This window comes from Aquarana catesbeiana, linkage group LG01, assembly GCF_042186555.1.
Source record: "Aquarana catesbeiana isolate 2022-GZ linkage group LG01, ASM4218655v1, whole genome shotgun sequence".
In the NCBI taxonomy this organism is placed as follows: domain Eukaryota; kingdom Metazoa; phylum Chordata; class Amphibia; order Anura; family Ranidae; genus Aquarana; species Aquarana catesbeiana.
The window spans coordinates 84,563,196-84,579,238 of NC_133324.1; the positions used below are offsets into that span (position 1 = coordinate 84,563,196).

The window sequence follows — 16,043 nt, forward strand, 5'->3', positions numbered from 1 at the left end:
TTACCAAAATTTGCTATATAAAGATATGATCAAAATGTCTGCTTTTGTAATGTTTTTTTTTTTTTAAATTATTGTCTTTCATTCATTTACTTTTCAGTGTTTGTAGAGTTTCTGGGCTTAAAGTACATATAAACTCTAACAATTAACTTAATTTATTTGCCCCTTTTGATCTGCTAAACATACTGTACCTTTAAAATAATTTTGTTACACTTGATCCTGCCAGAAATCCAGAGCCCTCTGCCTCTGATGCATTTATCAGCTCCATCAGTTATCAACCCCTTCCAAGTTTACCTCTGTGAACTCAAGAAAATCGCCCCCCCCCCTTTGTTAAAGTGATTCTAAAGGCTTAAGGTTTTTACCTTCATGCATTATATGCATGAAGGTAAAAAATCTTTTGGGTGCAGTTCACTTCCCAATTCAGCGATGTGCACAAGAGCAGTGGTTCTCCTTGCTCCCTGCATCCTCATTGTCTCAGAGATAACAGCGGAAGCCACGGGCTCCCGCTGCTGTCAATCACAGCCAGTAAGGAGCGAGTGGGGGGGGGGGGGTTAGGGCTGAGCCCTGCTCTGTGGGGTTGATTTACTGAAACTGGAGAGTGCAAAATCTGGTGTAGCTGTGCATAGAAATCAGCTTCCATGTTTTTTTTGTCAAAGCTTAAGGCCCCTTTCACACGGGACGGATCCGTGATGATCCGCCCCGTGAACATCCGCTTGCTTAGCGGGGATCGCTCCGTTGATCCCCACTGAGCCGGCGGATGACAGGGTGGTCCCTGCACACTGTGCAGGGACCGCCTGTCAGATCTCCACTCTCCCCGATGGGGGATGAATAGAAAAATAGGATTTTCCTCCGTCTGCAGAATCGGACCATAGCAGGGACGGATGATATCGGGTGTCAGCGATGTTCATCCGCTGACACCCGTTATCCCATAGGGATGCATGTATGTCCGTATTTCATCCAGAAATGGATGGATGAAATACGGACATACAGTCTGCACGTGTGAAAGGGGCCTAATTGAGCAAGTTGAGATTAGAAGCTGATTGGCTACCATGCACAGCTGCACTAGATTTTGCACTCTCCAGTTTTAGTAAATCAACCCCTGTGTGTCTTATGGACATACAGCAGGGCTTTGGAGCTAGCACGCACTAGTGCCCCCAGAGCAAGCAGCTTGCTGTGGGGGGAAGGCCAGGAGCGCTGGTGGGAACCTGAGAAGTGGAGGATTGGGGTTGTGCAAAACCATTGCAAAGAGCAGGTAAGTATGACATTTTTTGTTATTTAAAAAAAATGTTTACCTTTAGCGTCAATTTAAGGTGATAAATGGAGGGGAAGATTCCCTGCAGTTCTAACACTTCCTATCCTAGGGTGACACCAGAAGTTTGTTATTGGCATGAACACCAGGTAAAAATAAAGGGGAAAAGCCTAAAAATGGAAATCTAATGCAGCCACCAAGAGAGAAAACACCACTCTAGGTCTGCCAGCCACACAATGCCGCAATAGAACTGAACAGGTGCCGGCACAGCTCACAGTTGATGATGAAGGAAAAAGGAAGTCTGGACAGCCACACTACTGTGGAAATCCGTTTTATTTACAAAATCGCCAAATGGGGTAAAAACATCAGGAAATAGCAGCAGAGGAGCAGGTTGACCGTCTGACAAGTTTTATTGTGCTGTACTAGAGCAAAACCGCTATGAAGTGCTAGTGTAGCGCGAAACATATCAGCGTGTCACCCTGCTTCTCTGCTGCTATTTCCTTGATGCTTTTACCCTGCTTGGTGATTTTCTAAATAAAGGTGATTTCTTAAGTAGTGTGGCTGTACAGACATACTTTTTGCTTAATGCAGCCACCACATCTAAGAACTGGTAAGTTGCAATATATAACATTTTAGTCCTTTAGCCACACATTAACCCATGCTTCTTGAATGTCCAATTTTGTGCTCTCTGAATGGCACAAGCTTTTACCAGCAGCTTGCTTTATTGCACTAAGCCCTAGGTGGCATGTTACTAAATGTCATTGATAGGATTAATCATACGTATTTTAACGTACGCAATGCTGACAGATTTTTAGACCATTTTCATCAGTAGCTGCTTTTGCAGAAAACAGCACAACACCATTGCTAACTGGTACACCTCCATGGTAACTGCTGTTCTGCCACAACTGTTTTGGATGTTCCTTGTATCTAAAATAAATTGAGCCACCGTTATAGACGCTAAAATGGGTTTAAGGATACTCTGAGACAGTAAAAGGTACACACAAATGTATATAAATAGTCTGTGCAAGGAAAAGCGAGAGAATGTCACCAGCACACCATGGATTTCCAGGACAGGTCCAAAGCTTTATTCAGCAGTCACATCATTGTAGCAGAAATAACGTTTCGGAGGTTCGCAGGACCCCATGTGTCCATGCCTCATGATTGAGGCCTGCGAGACTCCAAAACTTTATGTCTGCTATAATGATGTAACCGTTAAATAAGGCTTTGGAACTGTTCTGGAAATTCATGGTGTGTTTGTGATATTCTCTTGTTCTGATTATCTTTGGTTCCAGCCGGTGGTCCCTGCAGCACCCATTTACACACACAGCCACTTTTCAGGAACATGTGCATTGGAAATAGTACGTTAAAATCATGGAAAAGGTCCCAAGTGGCTTGATTATCAAACTTGGTGAGGAGAGGGGCAAATTAGTTGTGAAAGGGTGCACTAATTGTGTCAATGACAACAGTGAAACTTTTAAATATACAGTGCATCAAGAAAGTATCCACAGCGCTTCACTTTTTCCACATTTTGTCACGTTACAGCCTTGTTCCAAAATTGATTAAATTGATTATTTTCCTCAAAATTCTACAAACAATACCCCATAATGACAATATGAAAGACGTTTGTTTGAAATCTTAGCAAATTTATTAAAAATAAAAAATGGAAAAAATCACACGTACATAAGTATTCACAGCCTATGCTCAATACTTTGTTGAAGCACCCTTGACACCAATTACAGCCTCAAGTCTTTTTGAGTATGATGCTACAAGCTTAGCACACTTATTTTTGGGCAGTTTCCCCCATTCTTCTTTGTAGGACCTCTCAAGCTTCATTGGATTGGATGGGGAGCGTCGCTGCACAGCCATTTTTAGATCTATCCTGAGATGTTCAACTGAGTTTATGTCTGGGCTCTAGTGGGCCACTCGAGGACATTCACAGAGTTGTCCCGTAGCCACTCCTTTGCAGAGATGGGGGACTTGAGTCACATGACTTGACTCGAGTCAGACTCGAGTCACCTGTTTGAGGACTTGCGACTTGCTTGACAAAATTAAATAAATGACTCGACTTGACTTTGACTTGTCACTAATGACTTGCGACTTGACTTTGACTTGGGCTATTTGACTTGCAATGACTTGGCACCACCAGTGCTGTGTCTTGGCCTAGGCAAAAGCTGCCCCCCCCCCCACAAAAGAAAGCTCCCCCCAAGTCCCGGCTTCAGGGTAGATCAGTATTTTGACTTAGTTTGTGACTTGACCAAAATAAATGAATTGACTTGACTTGCTTGACTTCTAGCAGGGACTCGACTTGACTTGCTTGCTTTTCGCCAAAGTAACTTGAGACTTGCTTGTGACTTGAAGGTTAAAACTTGAGACTTGCTTGTGACTTGCACATGTGTGACTTACTCCCATCACTGCTCCTTTGTTATCTTTGCTGTGTGCTTAGGGTCGTTGTCTTGTTGGAAGATGAACATTCACCCCAGTCTGAGGTCCTGAGCGCTTTGGAGCAGGTTTTAAATAAGGATGTCTCTGTACATTGCTGCATTCATCTTTCCCTCTATCCTGACTAGTCTCCCAGTCCCTGCTGCTGAAAAACATCCCCACAGCATGATGCTGCCACCACCATGCTTCACTGTAGGGATAGTATTGGCCAGGTGATGAGCGGTGCCTGGTTTTTCCTGACATGACGCTTGCATTAAGGTCATAGAGTTCAATCTTTGTTTCATTAGATCAGAGAATTTTGTTTCTCATGGTCTGAGAGTCCTTAAGGTGCCTTTTGGCAAACTCCAGGTGGGTTGTCATGTGCCTTTTACTGAGGAGTGGCTTCCATCTGGCCACTCTACCATACAGGCCTGATTGGTGGAGTGCTGCAGAGATGGTTGTTCTTCTGGAAGGTTCTCCTCTCTCCACAGATAAATGCTGAAGCTCTGTCATAGTGACCATCGGGTTCTTGGTCACCTCTCTGACTAAGGCCCTTCTCCCCGATTGCTCAGTTTGGCCGGGCGGCCCGCTCTAGAAAAAGTCCTGGTGGTTCCAAACTTCTTCCATTTACGGGTGATGGAGGCCACTGTGCTCATTGGGACCTTCAATGCTGCAGACATTTTTCTCTACCCTTCCCCAGATCTGTGCCTCAATACAGTCCTGTCTCGGAGGTCTACAGACAATTCCTTGGACTTCATGGCTTGGTTTGTGCTCTGACATGCACTGTTAACTGTGGGACCTTATATAGACAGGTCTGTGCTTTTCCAAATCATGTCCAATCAACTGAATTTACCACAGATGGACTCCAATCAAGTTGTAGAAACATCTCAAGGATGATCAGTGGAAACCAGAAGCACCTGAGCATAATTTTGAGTGTCATGGCAAAGGTTGTGAATACTTTTGTACATGTGATTTTTTTCGTTTTTTCTTTTTAATACATTTTGCAAAGATTTCAAACGAACTTCTTTCACGTTTTCATTATGGGATATTGTTTGTAGAATTTTGAGGACAAAAATGAATTTATTCAGTTTTGGAAGGCTGTAACTTAACAAAATGTGGAAAAAGTGAAGCGCTGTAAATACTTTCCGGATGCACTGTATATCCCATTCATCTGATAATGTAAATCAAGCGTCACAAATTGTTATTTCTATGGCATATAAAAAAAAAAGGTTTTCACACAATTGCTGTGTATCAGCAGATGTTGAATTTCTTTGTTAATAATTTCACTTACCAGAGCCAGCAACTCGCCACTGCATCCATACAGAACAGATGGCCTGTTCAGTCGAGGTCTTCGTGTACCATTTCTGGGAAATTGGCAGCAAAAATGTTTACTGACATGTATTGCCTTCATTAGAAGTTGGAACTTACAGAGCTAATTCTGTAGGCTATAAGCTTATAAAGACAGGACTCCTATACTGGCCATAGACAGATCGAAATTTGGCCTATTCAGAAGGGATTAGCTGAATTTCGATCAGTGTGCAGGGCCGGTGCAAGGATTTTTGTCTACACAGGCGAAGGTGCATTTTTCGCGTACTTGTGTATGTACGGGAAAACTGTAGTTTTACGTTTTTTAATGGTTTTAACTATACATATGAAAGAGTTTAGTTGATGTTAATGTCTACGGCTTGTGTAGACTAGCAAGTGGCTTCCTTTCAATTTCATTCAGCTTGAATTTGAGACCATTCACAGTTTATTGGCAGGTGCATCTGACCTCCTTCTAAACTTCATAGACCTGCTTAAAGCTTCTTTTGCAATTTTATTGACTTGAGGAGAGAAGCAGTTTTTTTTTTTTTTATAATTTTTATTTTTCAAAAAGTTTTTGTAACAAATATCTATCAACATAACAAAAAGACATGACAGTTTGCATAGAAACAATCACAATATAAGTAGTGCAAACATTGTAAAAAAGGAGAAACATGGTGAGGATATCTGTATAGATAGAAGTAAGCTTCTTCCCGAATAGGGACATATATATTAAGAAAAAAGGTAAATCCATACAGTATCTATATTGCTATCGCAATAACATGTTCAAAACACAAGGATGCTCAGGAGGACATGTACTTTGGAATCAAAAAGGAGCAGAAATGGAAGGTACCGAGCAATATTTTGAATCATCCCAAGGTTTCCAAATTTTTTCAAATTGGGGAATTTTACCTTCAATTTTTGCTGTTAAATGTTCCATTTTACGTATATCTGCAACAATGGCAAGGGCGTGGTGTAAAGTGGGAACGTTGGTAGAGAGCCAAAGTCTAGGGATGGCTCTTTTTGCTGCCAAAAGTACAAAGGAACCTAGTCTCTGTAGTGATTTAGGGATATCCGGGAAGGGTAAACCTAGTAGGAAATGTATGGGATTCAATTGAATAGGCTTAGCAAAAAGTGATTGCAACATATTTTGTATCTCAATCCAATATGCACTTAGGACATGACAATCCCAGAAAATGTGAAGATGTGTACCTACGGACTGCCCACATCTCCAGCACAAATGAGAAAGAGACGCATTTTGGGCATGTAGCAATTCAGGAGTTTTGTACCAAAGAAATATTATCTTAATAGCGGTTTCCTTTTGTGCCACGCATCTGGAGACTTTAAAAGCCGACTCCCATATTTTACCCCAATCTAGTAGTGAAATTGATCTGTTTAGCATCTTGGACCATTTAGTCATGTATCTATGTATGGAGTCATTTAAGGGGGGTGTTGTCTGGAGTATTTTATATATGGATGAGATTAAGTTTGGTTCGTAAGGACCATTTGTACATAGTAATTCAAAAGCAGTGGGATTTTCTAAGGATAAGGAGGGGAAGCAAGATTGGAAAAAGTGTTTAACTTGTAGGTAAAAGTATTCTGTAGATTTCGGTAGGGCGTGTTTTTCTTTAAGGATTGAGAAAGGTAACAGTTTGTGTGTTACTGGGTGAACTAAATGTCGCAGCTGAAACATCTCCGCGTGTGTCCACGAAATTGTTCGCAGGTATGATAATCCGTCCGGGATTTCTGGGTTAAAAAGGAAATTCTGGAGAGGGGAAAAGGGTGAGGATAGATTAAATTTGTCCCTGCACCTTTTCCAGATTGAAAGCGTAAAAAGCATCGGGGAGAGACACAGAGACCGTAGTTGAGGTATGAATTTCTGAGAGGAAGGCCATAATAGATAGCATAAATGTACAGGGGCAGTAATCCCCATTTCAATTTCGGCCCATCTATTTGCAGCCTTCCTTGAGGTCCATGTTGTCAATACTCTAAGATGAGAGGCATAGTAATATTTAATAAAATCGGGGGAGGCTAGTCCTCCTCTTGTTCTAGGAGAAAGGACTACCGATTGAGCAATTCTATGGGATGCATTGTTCCAGACAAAGTTAAGGCACTTTCTCTGGAGACTTCTCAGCTGCGACATAGGGACCGGGACTGGAAGTGTTTCAAAAAGGTACAGTAATTTGGGTAAGACCGACATTTTGAGAACGTTAATCCTACCAAGAAGGGAAATTGGGATGGAAGACCAATGTTGTAGGAGTTTAGCAATTTCTGCGAACATAGGGGGAAAGTTGGCTTGATAAAGAGAGTGGTATGAAGGAGTAAGATGAATTCCTAAATATTTTAGTGAAGTCTGGCACCATCTGTATTTAAACTTGTTTTGTAAGGAGCTGAGTATATCTGAGGGTATATTGATGGGGAGGGCTTCTGTTTTGGTCTGGTTAATACAAAATCCTGATAAGGACCCAAATGTGGAGAGGGTTTCGTGTAAGAAGGGTAATGAAATCTCGGGGTGTGTGATGGTTAGCAGAATGTCATCTGCGAAAAGAGAAAGTTTGTAGTCCTGATGTCGCAATGGGATTCCTCTGATATTAGGATGGGATCTGATAGCTGCTGCTAAGGGTTCTAGGCTTAATATAAATAATAGAGGCGACAAAGGGCAGCCTTGTCTCGTACCATTACTGAGAGTAAATCGTTGCGAGGTATAAGAGGACAGCTGGACTTGAGACGTGGGGAGAGAGTATAGGGTATGTAGGGCTCGTATAAAGGGGCCTGAGAATCCGAATCGGGTTAAGACTGCGAACATGAAGGGCCAGCTCAACCGATCGAAAGCTTTTTGAGCATCTAAGCTCAGGACTATGGTAGGGCGTTTAGTTCTAGTTACTAGGTCTATCAGATCTATGGTTCTTCTTGTATTATCTCCAGCATGTCTCGAGGGAACAAATCCCACTTGGTCTCTGTGAATCAGGGACGTTAATAGTGGGGATAATCTATTGGCTAGTATCTTGGTGAAGATTTTGTAGTCTGAGTTTAATAAAGCAATTGGGCGGTAGTTGTCGGGTAGTGCAGGATCCTTACCTGGTTTAGGGATTACCGTTATATTGGCATGTAAGAATTGTGAATGTGGAATGGATCCCTGAAAAAAGGAGGAGAATAGGGATTGTAGATAGGGGGTTAAAATATGTGTAAAGGTTTTATAGTAGATGTAAGGGAGACCATCGGGGCCCGGAGATTTGTGGGTTGGAAGATTTTTAATCACCTCTCCTATTTCCTCTCCAGTAATCGGAGCGTTAAGAGAGGATAGATGATCAGCAGATATCTTCGGTAGTGAGAAGGAGTTTATAAATTTATCAAACTCTGATTGCGAGAATTGAGGATGTGAATCGGGGCCTAAACAGTTATAAAGTTGCTTATAAAAATCACCAAAGACCTTTGACATAGTTTTCGGACAGTATGTGGGGGTGCCATCGGGTTGTATCAAGTGGTCGGGTATAGATAGAAGGGGCCGAGGTTTTAATTTGTTCACTAGCATCCTATGTGGTTTGTTTGCATAGTCGTAAAATTTTTGCTTAGCCCATAACATGGATTTGGAAATTTGATTCATATCAAAAGACTTGATTCGATCTCGGATTGAGATGACATTTCTCAATTTTTCCACCGTGGGGGAGGCCAGCAGGTTTTTTTCCGCTGTTTGCAGTTGGGTAATAAGATCTTCTTTAAGTTGTACAGAATCTTTCTTTAGGCGTGAGCTTATAGCTATGCATTCACCTCTAAAAAAGGCTTTATGGGCCTCCCACAGGGTGGAAATCTCCGGGACCGAGCCATCATTAAGCTGAAAAAACTCAACTAATTTCTGCTGTAATTGAGTTTGAGATAAAGGATTTTTAAGTAGGGATTCATTAAGGCGCCAGTGGCAGGTCTTAGTAAAAGGCTTCGCCAATAATACTTCGAGTTCAATAGGCGCATGATCCGACCAGGTAATAGGATTTATTTCAGAAGATACTACATAGGGCAATAGGGGACCAGTAATAAGGAAGTAATCTAGTCTAGAATAAGACTTGTGTGGATGAGAGTAGAATGTATAGCATTTTTGGGTTGGGTATTTTATCCTCCAAGAATCAAATAGATTATGGGATCTAACTAGTTTGCGAAAGGATGTTGATAATTTCTTAGAGGGAGATTGTGAGGCGGTTTGAAATAGGGTTTTCCTGTCCCTGGTCGGGGACATGCACACATTGAAGTCGCCTCCCATGATCATGAACGGCTGGGAGAAGGGTTGTAATTTCTCAAAAACTTTTTCAAGGAAACCGATCTGTCCTACATTTGGTGCATAGATGTTAATTAAGGAAAAAGAGGTAGATAGGTGACTACACTTCAGGAATATGAACCTACCGTGAGGGTCTAGGTAGGAGGAAAGTATTTTTATTGGGCTTGTGCGTTTAAAAAGGATTGCCACTCCCGCTTTTCCAGAGGGGTCAGAGGCAGTATATGCTATGGGAAAGTGTCTAGAGGCGAACTTAAAGGAGCCACTGGGCTTGAAATGGGTTTCCTGAACCATAATCACCTCTGCTTTGGATGATTTAAATTCTTTTAAGGCCTGCCATCTTTTGCCTATGGAATTTAATCCCTTAACATTACAAGAATAGATTTTGAGGGCCATATTCGGTTAAACAAAAAAGAGCTAATGTAGTATAAAGACTGGGAACATGTATCTGAGCATCCTTAAAGAGGAACATTTGAAAACAAACATTTCTTACATTTGATATAATAATGTATGTGCAACCTTGAAAAAACATATATAGGTCAGAAGGAAAAAAAAAGAAAAAAGACCTGCATATGGAAACTCCAAAGGAGACAAAAAATTTAGGAACTAAATTGCATTGGAAGACAAAAAATGTTAAAAAAGGAAAAAAGAAAAAATAATTTTTGAAAAGCCTGAGAAAAAATTTCAGGCTACCCAGGCAGAAGCCTTGGGTCATGAGGGGGGGCATGTTAGCCTGCAGGGATTATTAGAGGAGGAGGGGAGGTGTATAGATCCTCATCTCTGTTTTTGTAAAACCAAAAAAGAACAAACAGACAGGAGGAGCAAGTGTGTTTGGCATGGTACTATAAACATGTAGATAAATCTTAAGACAAACTGGTATGTGACATAGAGGTAGATATCAATAAGAGGTGTGACCTCTCAAACAAGGTGACCTAAGCACTATGAGGTCACTGGGATATCCATGGTAAATATTTCCTGGCCATGGAAAAAAGAGCAAAAATATTGAGAAAAAAGAAAGTAGGAAAAAGAAAAATAATAAGTCACATCAGGTTGGATATCTGTGACGATTGGCTCGTTGTGGGGTAGAAGAGTTCTTCTGGGATCTTCGTTGGACAGGGGTCCAGATTTTAGCTGGTGTGGTAAGTGGTCTGAGGTTTGGAGCTTGGGGTATAGAGTCTTCTTCAGGCAGTGGGGGAAGACCTAGGTTACGAATAAAGGCTTCACTTTCGTAAAGATCTCTCAGGGAATGTTGGACACCATCTTTGGAAACGGTTAGACGGAAGGGGAATCCCCAGCGATAGGGAACTTGATGGTTTTGTAGGTGGGTAGTGACAGGACGGAAACTGCGTCTTTTGGCCAGAGTGATTGGAGACAAGTCGTTAAATATCTGGATTTTGTGTTGTTTATAGTCAATCCGTGACTTGTTACGCGTTGCAAGTGTGAGGGCCTCTTTGCTCTCGTAGAAGTGGAAGCGGACAATAATATCTCTGGGGTTGGCAGTAGGAGGAGGTTTTGGAGCCAGAGATCTATGCGCCCTGTCCATACGCCAGTCTATGTCCGGTATATGTGGGGCTAAAGTGACGAATAGGCCTAGAAGGTAGGGACGTATTTCCTTGTCACTCACCGTCTCAGGGATTCCCCTTATCCTCAGATTCTGGCGTCTTTCACGGTTTTCCAGATCTTCCTGTTGGAGTTGAAGTAGGGAGACTGTATGTTTCAGGTTGGAATTGTCCTCTTCGAGAACATGTACATATTGGGTCAGTTCATCAAATTTGTTCTCCAGTGTGTTGGTGCGTTCACCTAATTGGTCGATTTCACCCCGTAACTCATGTGCTATTTTGCTCACTTCTTTAGCGATGCTGCGGGTTAATTCGTGTAGTAATGAGTTCAATTTTGTGTCTAGAACAGCTACTGTTACCACATCCACGGGGTGATCGGGTGGAAGAGGATGCAGGGAGGATTGAGATCTGTTATCATCTTGGGTCATGTCTTCCGGCAAAAAATGTGGGTCAGCAGTGTCCGAGGGTCTCGGCTGTTCACTGGAGGTTGGGGATCTCTGTTTATATAAGAAGCGCTCCATGGTATTAGGGGTCTGCGACGATGGCGGTGGGATAAAACCTCTGTATATTGCCTTCTGGAAACCAATCTTCCCCATGCAGTGTTTGGAAAGGTCTGATGTCTTGTTATGATATTGCTCCTGCGATTAATGGGGGTCTGTTAGCTTTGTAGGAGCATCTCTTAAAGAGACGGGGATCAAAGGACTCCTCTTACATGTCTGCTTCCCTGCACGCCGGTCTGGAGGTGGTCACATTAAGAATCAGGGGGAGTTGAGGTGGCAGCTGTAAGGTTTGCAGGTGTGAGGCAGGGTATAGTGTCTACAGGCAGTCCATAGGTGATTCAACTGCAGGAAATGTGCTGTGGTGGTACTAGGAGCACCAAGATGGCCGCCGACCTCCAGGACTAGGCCGAAGCCGCGGCCCGTCCTGAAGGCTGAGGCCGGCCGGGGGGGGGGTCCCCCCTCGGGCCCGGACCGGGGCTCTAAAAGCTGAAAAAACGGAGATTTTGGGGCCGGATACTGCAGAGCAGGGACAGGAGAAGGCTTGGGCAGCAGCCCAGGTACTCACAAAGTCCAGGATGGCCGGTGGATAGGCCCAGGAGTGGCGTCAGACCGCGGGAGGACCCGGGATGGAGAGGGAGGGTCTCGCTCGGTTCTCTCTTACGTTGCCGGTATCCGTCTCCTCGCTGTGGTGGTTCGGATGTCCCGGTCGGGAAGTCCCAAGAGGAGGACCCGATCGTCCCCCGCTCCGCAGCACAGGTGAGCGTCAGGCTCCGGGCAGGCCGTAGGCCTCAATATGGCGGCAGTAGTTGGTAGGCCGGGGCAGTCAGGAGGCCTAAAGAGGCTCAGATGAGCCGGTTTTCAGGCAAGATCCAGCCGGATCTGTAGCGGGGAAGGTTGGGGTCGGTCTCAGCGGTGGATGAGCTTTATCCCAGGGAAAATAAGGCAGGGATGGCAATGGATGTAATATGCCTGGACGGAGCACAGCATTCACACGTCCTCCCTGTATCACGTCCGGCCACGCCCCCAAATTGAGAGAAGCAGTTTTAATGTGATCTGAAGCTCATCTACACAGGCCCTTAATCGTAAACATTTTAAAGTTGAAGTTTAGGAATGGCAATTCTTACAAAGTTACATTAGTCCAGCTTGGACAAAATATGTATGCATGTATGTGCCATACCCTTGGGATCTCCCTGGAAGCTGGAAATCACTGTAATAGGCACCACTGCTACAGTGACTGCCGCTAGCTTCTGGGTCCTATGATGAATGACTGCCCTATTATATAGTAACCACAGTGGGTCGCTCGCTCTGGCATGGGCGTCTTTTAGAGCAGTGGTTGCCAACCAGTAGTCCGTTGATCACTGATGCTCCATGAGAACATTTTGGTGGTCCCCAGGGGTTCTGCCGCAAATTAACATTGTGGTAGATGTATACCGCCCAATGTTGTTTTCAGTGTTGTTGTCAATGCGCGCTAATGGTCAATACTGTCAGCGTCTATTGATACCCGATGCCGCCTCTGTAGTTTCAGCTCCTGTGAACTCAAAGGGAGGTGCCAGGGGTAGTGCAGAGAGCAGGAGGTGAAGGAGGAAGGGACTTCCAATGGCAGCGCTGATCACTGACTGTGGGAGAGAGCACCGAGCTTGAGCACATAGCTGGATAAGGAGGTGAGATCCAATGATGAGTCTGTGCAAGGCAGCATTGTGATGCAGGGTGGGGGTGGGGGTCAGAGAGTTGGAGCATTGTGAATTTAAGGCAGCAGTGTGATCAAGGGGGAGGGGGGCAGAGAGCCGGAGCATTGTGTGTATAAGGCATGTAAAATTTGTTGGTGGCCCGCGGGATTCAAAATTGTGAGTTTAGTGGTCCGTGAGTTCCAAAAGGTTGGCGACCACTGATTTAGAGAACACTCAATTAATGGAAAGCGTTTACTGCCCCACCTTTCCAGTTCACCCAATCAGAGAACACATTCACTGAGAAAAATGCAAAGTGTTCATTGCATGGCACCCATGCTGAGCAAGCGATGTCCTGTGTTCCCAATGCAGCAGAGACCTGGAAACTAGTGAAGATCACTGTAGTAGTCGTGCCTATACAGTGATTTCCAACTTCCACAGGTATCCCACAGGTATGACACACACATATACTTACATTTGTCCAAACTGTACCAATGTAACTATGCAATGACAATTCCCCTGTAATGTGTCTGCATCATATAGTGTGTTTTCCCTATGATTTTTTACTTATACTGGAAATTGCTAGGCTTACATTATTATAGCAATGCTATTCTACTTTGAAATGGAAGGGCATATTTAGAGGATTTATATTTTATTTAGTCAAACTGAAGATTAATAAATACATTTCCTCTTTGAAGGATTCCACTTGTTCCTCGAAGAACCCAGTCCCCAGAACAGAGCTCCACCAAGCAGAGAAATAAGCATGCCACAATGAAAGGAAAAGACGATCCCTCCTTGGAGAGCAATGGACACATCTCAGAAACTGATCAGAAAATTATTCATGACACGTGGCAAACAGCATTATCTGCTATTACAAATATGGTAATTTTAGTTTATAGTATACTGTTCAACATCTTCACCTACAAAGTCTGCACAAGTCAAAAGTACACATACATTTCTTATGATCAATATATGGTATAGATTAATTCACGTGGTGAATTTCAGCTGGTTCCCGATGAACTTGCCAAAATTTGATCTGTGTGGTCTTTCAGCACCACTCCAACTGACATCCTTCCTTCTGAAAATCAAAGGAGCTGGGAAGAAAATTGTCATCCAAACAAAGACTGCAGCCAATCAGCTGCAGCCAGTGTTCAGGTATTCTGACATCCACAGGTGCTGCCTGTCAGAAGACAATAGCCAGTAGGGAAGATTCCTCCAGCTACACTGTTTAGCTTGGATGGGAGAATCAACAGATTTCTTGTTTAGATTTAGCTTCAGACGCTGTCTCTCTCCACATTGGGCAGTTTGATAGCTGCAGGAGCCATTGGCTCCCTCTGCTGTCAATCAAATTCTGTGACACGGGAGCAAGTCAATGGACGCAGCAGTGGGACTTGGGAGCAAGCCCACATGGGTGCCACCAGGGAAAGCAGCTTTCTGTGGAGGCACCCGATGAAGGGGAGGGGCCTGGAGCTCTGACGGGGGGACCCCAGAAGAGGATCAGGGCTGCTCTGTGCAAAGCGATTGCACAGAGCAGGTAAGTTTAGGCATATTTGTTATTTTTATTTTAAAAAAAGCAAAGATTTACAAACACTTAAAGTGAAGGGTCCTCTTACATTGGTGGGTAGTGAAGAGTCACTTTACACTGGTAGTCAATGGGTGAGGTGTCCTTTCGTATCTGTGTTCTGAGAGAGGAAGAATTCCCTTTACATTGGTAGTCGGTGGAAAGAATGCACCATTTAATTGGGGGTCCATGAGAAAAGGCTTTCTTTACATAATGATCTGTGAGAGGAAAAATGACCCTTCATTTGTGGTCAGAAAGATGAATACCCACCTTATAGTAGCAGTTGGTGGGAAGAATGCCACCCTTACAAAGATCATAATTTTTATGCCCTTGGTTCTGTGATGTCATGTGGGCCCTGGAACTATGCACTCATCATTAGATGGAACGTCAATCTGCCACTGCTCAAGAAACCCCTAGCGAACTCTGAAGGAAACCTAGGGATCCACAAAGCCCTGGTGGAGAATGGCTCATCTATAGTGTCCGCATTTGTAGATAGCCCTCCTATAGTTGATGACTGATGCAGTCATATTTAATAGCTCTCCTGCCATGTGATTGCAGGTAACTCTTGAAAAAGAAGCTCTAGAAGCAGAAGGGGAGAAGGAACGACAGATGATGGAAGCCAGGGAGAAAGAGCGGGTTAAAGCTTCCCAGGCAGCTTCCAGAGACAGCGTAAAAGGGGCAAAAAAGAAGCCTCCAAAGTCACCAAACAGAAAAAAAGGTATTGTTAATGTTGTGAAAGAGAAACTTGTATTTGTACTTGTATTATACGTATGTGATGCCCTGAACCAGACCATATACGTATGACTTTTCTGACTTACAGATATACCGTAGGATACATAAGTATACATGTAAAAATTGAATTTCAAGCAAGTTAATGCCCCGTACACACGGTTGGACATTGATCGGACATTCCGACAACAAAGTCCATGGATTTTTTCCGAGAGATGTTGGCTCAAACTTGTTTTGCATACACATGGTCACACAAAGTTATTGGAAAATCCGATCGTTCTGAACGCAGTGACGTAAGGCATGTACGTTGGGACTATAAACGGGGCAGTAGCCAATAGCTTTCGTCTCTTAATTTATTCTGAGCATGTGTGGCACTTTGTCCGTCGGATTTGTGTACACACGATCGGAATTTCCGACAACGGATTTTGTTGTCGGAAAATATTATAGCAAGCTCTCAAACTTTGTGTGTCGGAAATTCCGATGGAAAATGTATGATGGAGCCTACACACGGTCGGAATTTCCGACAACAAGGTCCTATCACACATTTTCCGTCGCAAAATCCGACCGTGTGTACAGGGCATAAGTATTAAGGTCATAGAAATATGTGTAGTCCTTATAGGGGATGTGGGAGGGTAAGATAACAGGGGGGTTCTACACAGTGCAGTAAAAGTGATCTACACCCATCTGGAACACTTTTACTGAGAAGCCTCATGGCTGCAGCTGTGAGCTTGTTGTAACTACCTGAGGTCCAGGCAATTTATAAATGGCCTATGGGTGGCAAGTGGTTAAAGCTAAATTCC

General features: G+C 43.6%; 1 protein-coding gene across 3 annotated transcripts in view; it reads left to right on the plus strand.

Annotated features, from left to right (window-relative positions):
* Positions 1-16,043, plus strand: part of SPEF2 (sperm flagellar 2) — a 226,947-nt gene that overhangs the window by 175,188 nt on the left and 35,716 nt on the right. For all 3 annotated transcript variants that reach the window (XM_073621074.1, XM_073621088.1, XM_073621082.1), the window contains exons 26-27: positions 13,652-13,835; positions 15,073-15,232. In XM_073621074.1, coding sequence (XP_073477175.1) covers positions 13,652-13,835; positions 15,073-15,232 — 344 coding nt within the window. The remainder of the gene's footprint in view (positions 1-13,651; positions 13,836-15,072; positions 15,233-16,043) is intronic.